Consider the following 10,000-nt stretch of genomic DNA (forward strand, 5'->3'; position numbering starts at 1 on the left):
GGTTTGGGGGGTTGGGAGGGTGCTTACCATCTGTCTCCCACTGTCTGTGTATATATCGAAATATCTGTCTTTCTTTCTGTCCAGGTACGTAGGTACGTACATACGTCTGTATGCACGTCTGTATATATGTATGTATATGTGTAAGTATGTATGCATGTATGTATGCTTGTTGTCTATGTATGTACGTATGTCTGCATGTGAAGTTAGACTGTCTCTGTGTCTGTCTCTGTGTTTCCTCTCTGTCTCTGTCTGTCTCTCTCTTCCTCTTTCGTTTTTAAGTTCACGTCTCTATGCGTGCGTGTCTGTCTGTCTGTCAAGCTCTAGGAGAAAAAAAAACAACAACCAAAAAACAAAAAAACAAAAAAAACCCACGCACAGCACACGACAGGCTACAAACTTGATCAGCTTTCAAAGGCTCATGAGGACGGCTTGTTTGATCAGATCTATATTTGGCTCTCCTCTCAGCTCAAGCAAAGAGACCGGTCGCCCCAACAACAAAACCGAAGGCATGATCGATAATGAAAAATTGTCGTCAGTTTTTCATGATGACACAAAGAAGATAATTGCGAAGGCAGCCATTGATCGTACTGATCTCACAACAGAGGAACGCTGTTGCGGTGACGTAGGCTGTGAAGACGTCATTGTTGTGGTATTGACGTCACTATATATCTCTCTCTGGGCGATTTAAAGGGGTGGGAGTGGGGTGGCGGTTTAATTTTTCAGTTACTCAGATTCTTACAAAGCTGAAGTGTGTCTGGCGTTTTGCAAACACAGAGGGGTATGTTATTTTTCTCCCTGGATTTGCCTGTCTATCTTAGTCTGTCGAGGTTTCTGTCTGTCTGTCTGTCTGTCCCCTCATCTCTCTCTCTCTCTCTCTCTCTCTCTCTCTCTCTCATCTCTACCTCTTAGTCTCTGGTACGTACACAATTACAGGGATGTTTAAACACAAACACACACACACACACAAACACACACACACACAGACACACACACATACACACACGCGCGCGCGTGCAAACACACACACACACACACACACAACGCAGCAAACACAAAGCAAAACACACACACACACGCACGCACACAAAACACACACACACACACAGCAAACACAACGCAAAACGCTGACCTTTGGATGTTCTTTGTTGTTGTTTTTTCCTCCTCCCCCCCCCCCCCCCCCAATTCCAGCCATGGCACGCGCTGTGCGGGGGAGGTGTCGGCAGCACGTGACAATGACGTCTGCGGAGTGGGCGTGGCCTATGGTTCCATGGTGGCCGGTAAGACGTCATCATGGTCTTTGAAATGAGATATAGATAACTCTCTCTCTCTCTCTCTCTGTATGTGTGTGTGTGTTTGTGGGGGGTGGGGGGATTGGGGGGGGGAGTTCGTGTGCTTCCTTGTGTGTGTGTGTGTGTGTGTGTGGGGGGGGGGGGGGGGTTCGTGCGTGTCTGTGCGTGCGTGTGTGTGTGTGTGTGTGTGTGTGTGTGTGTGTGTGTGTGTGTGTGTACGTGCGTGCGTGTGTATGTGTGTGTGTGTGCGTGTGTGTGCGCGCGCGCGCGTGCGTGCGTGCGTGTGTTTGTGTGTGTTGGGGAGTGGGGTGGGAGAGAGGAATTAGATGAAGCGGATTGGAGAGATGGCAGTTGATACCATTTCTTTTTGAGTTTCAGTTTTAAGATGTCATCAAAGCGCGTGAGCTGCCCCATTTGCGCGACGCTAATGAAATAGAAAAATAATTAATAAAAGAAAAGAAGAAAACAAGAGGGAAATTTTAAAATAACATTTCAACATTTTCTAAACACTCCCCCTCTCTCTCTCCCTCTCTCTCCCCCACCTCTCTCTCTCTCTTACTCACCCCCTCCTCTCTCTCTCCCTCTTACCCTCCCTCTCTCTCTCCCTCTCTACCTCCCCTCCCTCTCTCTCTGCCCTACGAAGTAGGAAGAGCATTGTTGCTGTTGCTGCCTGCTGCAGGTCTACGGATGCTAGACCAGCCGTTCTCTCCCCCTCTCTCTCCCCGCCCTCTCTCTTCCCCTCTCTGTCTCTTTCCTCCCTCCCCCCCCTCTCCCTCTCTTCTCTCTCCTTCCCCTCTGCAGGTCGACGGATGTTGGACCAGCTGTTCTCTCTCCCTCTCTCTCCCCCCTCTCTCTTTCCTCCCTCCCCCACTCTCCCTCTCTTCTCTCTCTCTCCCCTCTGCAGGTTTACGGATGTTGGACCAGCTGTTCTCTCTCCCTCTCTCTCCCCCCTCTCTTTTTCCTCCCTCCCCCACTCTCCCTCTCTTCTCTCTCTCTCCCCTCTGCAGGTCGACGGATGTTGGACCAGCTGTTCTCTACCTCTCTCTCTGTCTCTGCCCTACAGATGGGACTTTGTTTCGTTTCATTATTTGCTTTCACTACTTCCTTCGTTTATCATAATGGTTTGTTATAAAAAATGAAAGTATGTTGATGCATCCACCCATATCGTGAAGACCTCATGGCCAATGACATTAAAGTGTCAGAGCTTCAAAGCGTCTCTCTATTTCTTTCTCCCCCTCTCTCTGTCCCTCTCTCTTTCTGTCCCTCCCTCTCTCTGTCCCTCCCTCTCTCTGTCCCCCCCCTCTCTCTGTCCCCCCCACCTCTCTCTCTCATTTGCCCTCCTTCTCTCTCTCCCTTTTTCCCCCTCTCTCTCCTCCTCTCTCTGCCCTACGAAGTACGGACAGCATTGTTGTTGCTGCCTGCTGCAGGTCTTCGGATGCTGGACCAGCCGTTCATGACGGACCTGATCGAGGCCAACGCCATGGGCCACATGCCGCACGTCATCGACATCTACTCCGCCAGCTGGGGTCCCACTGACGACGGCAAGACCGTGGACGGCCCGAGGAACCTCACCATGAGGGCCATCGTCAACGGCGTCAACAACGTCAGTATCCAACAGTGAAGAGAAGTTAACTAATATACAGATCAGTCCTTGTCAGCTTTTGTCCTCAAGGCCTGACTAAGCGCGTTGGGTTACGCTGCTGGTCAGGCATCTGCTTGGCAGATGTGGTGTAGCGTATACGGATTTGTCCGAACGCAGTGACGCCTCCTTGAGCTACTGAAACTGATACTGAAACTTTTGACAGACACCTTCTTCAAACTGAAACTGATACATTGAAAAACAACAGAACAATGCTACTTCTTCTGCTTCGTTCGTGGGCTCCAACTTCTACGTTCACTCGTATGTACACGAGTGGGCTTTTACGTGTATGACCGTTTTTACCCAGCCACGTAGGCAGCCATACTCCGTTTTCGGGGATGAGCATGCTGGGTACGTCCTTGTTTCCATAAACCACCGGACGCTGACATGGATTACAGGATCTTTAACGTGCGTATTTGATCTGCTTGCGTATACACACGAAGGGGGTTCAGGAACAAGCAGGTCTGCACATATGTTGACGTGGGAAAAATCTCCCCCCTTTACCCACCAGGTGCCGTTACCAAGATTCGAACCCGGAGCCCCCCCCAAAAAAACAACAACAACAACAACAACAAACAAAACAAAAACAAAAAAAAAAAAAACCCACAAAAAAACAACAACAAAAAACAAAAGAAAAAAAAAACACAATTAGGCAAGGAGAGTAAAGGATTAAACAACAATAAAAAGAAGTAACTCTCTCCATTTACAAGGTGCACGACTTCAAGTCAATGCTGCTTATGCTGCCGATTCAGCTTGCACATAGGTAAATTATAGGTACATAGGAACAAACCCAGACAACCCCGGAATCTTTTTTTTAATTTTATTTGGATGGGGTGGGGGGAGGGTAGAAGGGAGTGGTGAGTGCGTAAGCTGCATTGATATGAAGTTGTGTACCTTGTAAATGTAGAGATATTTCTTCGTATTGTTGTGTAACCCTTTAATTTTCTAGCATCACTGTTTTTTTTTTTTTTTCAACGTGAGTGTCAGTTTCAGATTCAAGAAGGTGTTAAAGCGAGCGCATTGATCGTTAATCGCTACAGGAAGACCATATTGCAATATTTCAGTGATGTGCACAGACCTGCTATTGGCCTTTAAGATCCTTTTCGTTTGCACACACACTGAGGTCAACACACACACGTAAAGTATTGCCATGAACCTTGTCGGCGTTCGGAAAGTCATGGAAGAGCAAACACAGCCACCATGCATCCATCCACCCCCTCCAACGAAAACGGTATATGGCTGCCTTAGTGGCGGAATTAAACCGGTTGTACACGTGGAATCCTACAATTAGAAGCGAATGAATTGAAGAAAGAAAGGACGAGAGAAGAGAGGGAAAGATAAAGACAAGAAAAGGAAAGGGGAGAGAGAGAAGGAGAGAACAGGGGGTTGGGCTGGGCACAGAGAGAAGGAGACAAGATAAGACAAAATTCTTTATTTTCGAGGATAATAGATAAGCACTGGCGCTTTTTTTTTTCTCATCCAATCCCCGCTCTGAAACAGGGTCTACACTATACAATACTGCATTATATATGTCATTGCATGCACTACACACTGCTACTTGACGTCATAGCATGACGAGAGAGACAGACAGACAGACAGACAGACAGATAGAGACAGACAGACAGGCCGTCACAGACACAGAAAGTCCTGAGAGACGGGGGGAAAAAAAGAAGAATAAGGAAACCAATGAACAACGTTATTTATCTGTTATCTGCATGTTTCTATTCACGTACTGTTTCTCCGTTTTCCTTCAATTTCTAGTGTTACCTCTTCGGTTCCAGCATCCCCAAGCCATTGCAGTGCAATTTTCTCCCGCCGTGATTGAACGGTAAAAAAAAAGTAGAAGAAAAAAACATACAAAAGGGGAGAAAAACCGAGAGGGACAGAAGAAGAAACCAAAACAATGGGGGAAAAAAACCCAACAAAAAAACAGGAAGGAAGGAAGGAAGGAAAGAAAGAAAATAAAAGAAGGGAGGAAAAACACAATGCATGGGTTTCCCTGAGGATGCCAAGGACGGGCAATTCTACATTCTAGAACACGGAGAGAAAAACAAAAATGTTGGAAATAGTTTTTTCTGTTGTTATTTTCTCGTTTTTCATTTCTGCCGGTCCCTCTTCCCGTATATCTGACCTCCACTCCCCACATCTCCCCCACCCCTCTCTCTCTCTCTCTCTGTAGGGGACTTGCCCAATGTGCGGCTCCGAAAAAGAAGACGAAATTCACGTTTTATTCCATTGTCCTGCATATGCACACATCCGAAATAGATATCCATTCAACATAGAATCAAGTCCCGTTGATGACTTGACCCGCATGCAACACGTGCTAAAAAAAACGAGAACGAATTGATGGTAACAGTTATGTCAAAATTTCTTACCGTAGCACTGTAGGCAGAAAGCACTAGAAAATGGGCAGACAGTATAAAGAATCAAGTAAAAGGTACGTAATTATATACAGATGACCCCTAATGCTAATGAATAAACGGATTCACTAAGTATTATATAAGCAAATGAATTATGACCGTGGATGGTCCACATGGTATTTGCTCTTTTGTTGTTCTTTTTCCCTACCCTTTTCTTGCGTACAGTTGTTGGGGTGTGTGTTTCGTGGTATTTCTTTAATTAGTTTTTTTGTAACCCCCCGCCCCCCCTTGTCAAAATGGCTGTAAATGCTTTTGACAATAAATAATCAATCAATCAATCAATCTCTGTAGGGGAGAGGGGGCTGATGGGGGTGTGAAATAACGACATAAAAGAGTAGGGTGGTGGCCTAGTGGTAACATACCAGACTGGGAAGTGAGTGTCTAGAGGTTTAAGTCCCATACACATGGACCGGGATTTTTTTTTTTTTAAACTCTTCCCTCCACTAGTCCTTGCGTAGTGGTCTGGGTGCTAGTCATTCGGATGAGACGACAAACTGATGTCCCGTGTGCAGCATGCAATCAGCAGAGATGATAGGACCCGCGGCAATAAAAGGGCTGTTCCTTGCAAAAATCATTTGAAAAAAAAAAAGCATTTTCGTAATTAAACAAACGTACTTATAGAGAGAATAATGGGTGGCGCTGTATTGTGGCGACACGTTATCACCGGGGAAAGCAACCTGAATTCCACACAGACTGTGAAATAGAATGACACGGTGTAATACAATACAATTCAAAACAATACGATACAGTACAATACAATGCAATACAGTACAGTACGGTACAGTACAGTACAATGCAATACAATACAATGCAATGTAATGCAATACAATGCACTACAATACAGTACAATGCAATACAATCCAACACAGTACAATGCAATGCAACACAATGCCATGCAGTACAATGCAATACAATGCAATATAATACAATACAGTACAATGCAATACAGTACAATACAGTACAATGCAATACAATACAGTACAATGCAATGCAATACAGTACAATGCAATATAATACAATACAGTACAATGCAATATAATACAATACAGTACAATGCAATACAATACAGTACAATGCAATACAATACAATACAGTACAATACAATACAATACAGTACAATGCAATGCAATACAATACAGTACAATGCAATATAATACAATACAGTACAATGCAATACAATACAGTACAATACAATACAATACAATACAATACAATACAATACAGTACAATACAATACAGTACAATGCAGTGCAATACAATACAATACAGTACAATACAATACAGTACAATACAATGCAATACAGTACGAAGCGGTACACACAGCACAACACAACAGAACACAAAAAAGAAAGAAGACACAAAAAAAGCAAGAACAAAGCAACAACAAACTATCAATACCAAGACAACCAAACTCAAACGATAAAGTCACCGTCCCCCTGGCCATACCCATCTTCTGTTTGAGACTTTTTACATTAATTATCATTCATTGAAGTAACGACTCCTTTTCTTTTCACGAAGTCCATTAAGTCATTTTGTTTAATTGTATATCGATTTATTTCAAATATTCATATTTGGTTTCAACTTCTGTCTCACTATTCAGTTCCCCTTCTCGACTACCTTTGAAACGACAGTATTAAAATATGAAAAGTAATCAACAATGAAGAGAAGTAATACTTTTTTAAAAGGGACACAACTTCAAGCTAATGCTGTTTATGCTGCCAAATCAGCCAGCACACAATCAAATAAAAAGTACAAAGGAAACAACCCCCCACACTTCCTCAGAATGGAAGTTTTCAGGGTTGTCCTCATATCCTTCATTTGACACGCGCACACAGCAGGAATGACAGAAGTAAATGTGTAAACACAAACTGGCTTATCATCGTTATCAATTATGTTCTTGTTCTTGTTATTGTTGTCATTATTATCACCATTATTATTATGATCATTCAAGACTGGCATAGTCTTTTAGTCTTGAAATTAAATACTGTAACAAAATGTCTACAATCACCAATTTGTTTGATGGAACATTAAACTACAAGTCATCCTCCTTCTCCCCCTCCTCCTCCTCCCTCCCTCCCCCCTCCTCTCACAGGGCCGTAACGGCAAGGGCAACATCTACGTGTGGGCCTCCGGCGATGGGGGGCCTAACGACGACTGCAACTGCGACGGGTACGCGGCGAGCATGTGGACCATCTCCATCAACTCGGCCACCAACGATGGCCGCACGGCGGGGTACGATGAGTCCTGCTCCTCCACCCTGGCCTCCACCTTCAGCAACGGCAAGAGCTCTTCCCACGACGCTGGAGTGGTGAGTAGGGTCCTTTTTTCTGTGTACTTGTATTTGTATTTCTCTTTTTGCTCACAACAGATTTCTCTGTGTGAAATTCGGGCTGCTCTCTGCAGGGAGAGCGCGTCGCTACTCTGACAGCGCCACCCTTTTTTTTTCTGCCTGCAATTTTATTTGTTATCCTATCCAAGTGGATTTTTTTTCCTACAGAATTTTGCCAGGGACAACCGTTTTGTTGCCGTGGGTTCTTTTACGTACGCTGAATTCATGCTGCACACGGGACCGCGGTTTATTGTCTCATCCGAATGACTAACGTCCAGACCACCACTCAAGGTATAGTGGAGGGGGAAAGAATACTAACGACTGCCGGTGGGATTCGAACCAGTGCGCTCAGATTCCTAGGCAAACGCGTAACCTCCAGGCCAACACTCCACATATATGTGTGAATGAATTAATGATATAGCGCCTGTCCTCGGTTGGATGTGTCATATATGTCATATATGAACGAACGAACGAACGAATGAATGAATGAATGAATGAATGATATGGCGCCTATCCTCGGTGGGAGAGCAAGCTCTAAGCCGTTTACAAACACGGAGTCATTAGCACAACAAACTGCCTACCTGGGTAGAGCCGACTGACGGCTGTTATTGGCGCTCATCATTCGTTTCCTGTGTCATTCAATCGGATTTCAAGCACGCACGCATACACACTTAGACAGACATGTAACATATGCTGTGCCATATCAAACTGATGCAGACTAGGCCTGTCGGTTAGCCACATTTCGTGCGGCTGACAGTGAAAAGACGCCCAGCCATTGCCGGTCCGCCCTAGCCAATCAAACGCATTAAACGGCTACAACAGATGACACATTCCTTTTTGGCCACACAGTCGACGCCAACGGCGGTCTTCTCTCTCTCTCTCTCTCTCTCTCTCTCTAGGGTGTGTTTTATTTTGTTTGTTGCAATTGTTCTTGTTGTTTTTTGGCAACAAGAACTGACAGGTAACTGACAAATAATTCTCTTCTCTTCTCCCACAATTCTGTGAAGAGACATTAGGGCGCCTCATGGAAGAACTGTTCACCAGATTCTGTGAAGAGACATTAGAGCGCCTCATGGAACAAGATTCTGTGAAGAGACATTAGGGCGTCTCATGGAACAACTGTTCACCAGATTCTGTGAAGAGACATTATGGCGTCTCATGGAACAACTTCACCAGATTCTGTGAAGAGACATTAGGGCGCCTCATGGAAGAACTGTTCCCAGATTCTGTGAAGAGACATTAGGGCGCCTCATGGAACAACTTCACCAGATTCTGTGAAGAGACATTAGGGCGCCTCATGGAAAAACTTCACCAGATTCTGTGAAGAGACATTAGGGCGCCTCATGGGAGAACTGTTCACCAGATTCTGTGAAGAGACATTAGGGCGCCTCATGGAACAACTTCACCAGATTCTGTGAAGAGACATTAGGGAGCCTCATGGAAGAACTGTTCACCAGATTCTGTGAAGAGACATTAGGGCGCCTCATGGAAGAACTGTTCACCAGATTCTGTGAAGAGACATTAGGGCGCCTCATGGAACAACTTCACCAGATTCTGTGAAGAGACATTAGGGCGTCTCATGGAACAACTTCACCAGATTCTTTGAAGAGACATTAGGGCGTCTCATGGAACAACTTCACCAGATTCTGTGAAGAGACATTAGGGCGCCTCATAAAAGATCTGTTCCCAGATTCTGTGAAGAGACATTAGGGCGCCTCATGGAAAAACTTCACCAGATTCTGTGAAGAGACATTAGGGCGCCTCATGGGAGAACTGTTCACCAGATTCTGTGAAGAGACATTAGGGCGCCTCATGGGAGAACTGTTCACCAGATTCTGTGAAGAGACATTAGAGCGCCTCATGGAAGAACTGTTCACCAGATTCTGTGAAGAGACATTAGGGCGCCTCATGGAACAACTTCACCAGATTCTGTGAAGAGACATTAGGGCGCCTCATGGAAAAACTTCACCAGATTCTGTGAAGAGACATTAGGGCGCCTCATGGGAGAACTGTTCACCAGATTCTGTGAAGAGACATTAGGGCGCCTCATGGGAGAACTGTTCACCAGATTCTGTGAAGAGACATTAGAGCGCCTCATGGAAGAACTGTTCACCAGATTCTGTGAAGAGACATTAGGGCGCCTCATGGAACAATTTCACCAGATTCCTCCAAGTCTCTCGGTTGTGTCGAAGACTTGCTCTCTGCAAATGGTTTCCCTGTCCATTCTGCGATGCTGTCAGTCCCTCGTTATTAGGTTGTTGTTTTTTCTTTTTCCTGTCTTCCTCTCCATCTGCCTCCATCAACACTTCCTTGGAGGATTGTT

The 10,000-nt window shown here is 45.0% G+C and overlaps 1 protein-coding gene across 1 annotated transcript in view; it reads left to right on the forward strand.

Annotated features, from left to right (window-relative positions):
* Window positions 1-10,000, forward strand: part of LOC143296033 (neuroendocrine convertase 2-like) — a 148,318-nt gene that overhangs the window by 103,237 nt on the left and 35,081 nt on the right. Inside the window, exons 7-9 of the mRNA XM_076607778.1 lie at window positions 1,189-1,277; window positions 2,717-2,892; window positions 7,441-7,656. Coding sequence (XP_076463893.1) covers window positions 1,189-1,277; window positions 2,717-2,892; window positions 7,441-7,656 — 481 coding nt within the window. The remainder of the gene's footprint in view (window positions 1-1,188; window positions 1,278-2,716; window positions 2,893-7,440; window positions 7,657-10,000) is intronic.

The sequence above is a fragment of the Babylonia areolata genome, chromosome 21, assembly GCF_041734735.1.
Source record: "Babylonia areolata isolate BAREFJ2019XMU chromosome 21, ASM4173473v1, whole genome shotgun sequence".
In the NCBI taxonomy this organism is placed as follows: domain Eukaryota; kingdom Metazoa; phylum Mollusca; class Gastropoda; order Neogastropoda; family Buccinidae; genus Babylonia; species Babylonia areolata.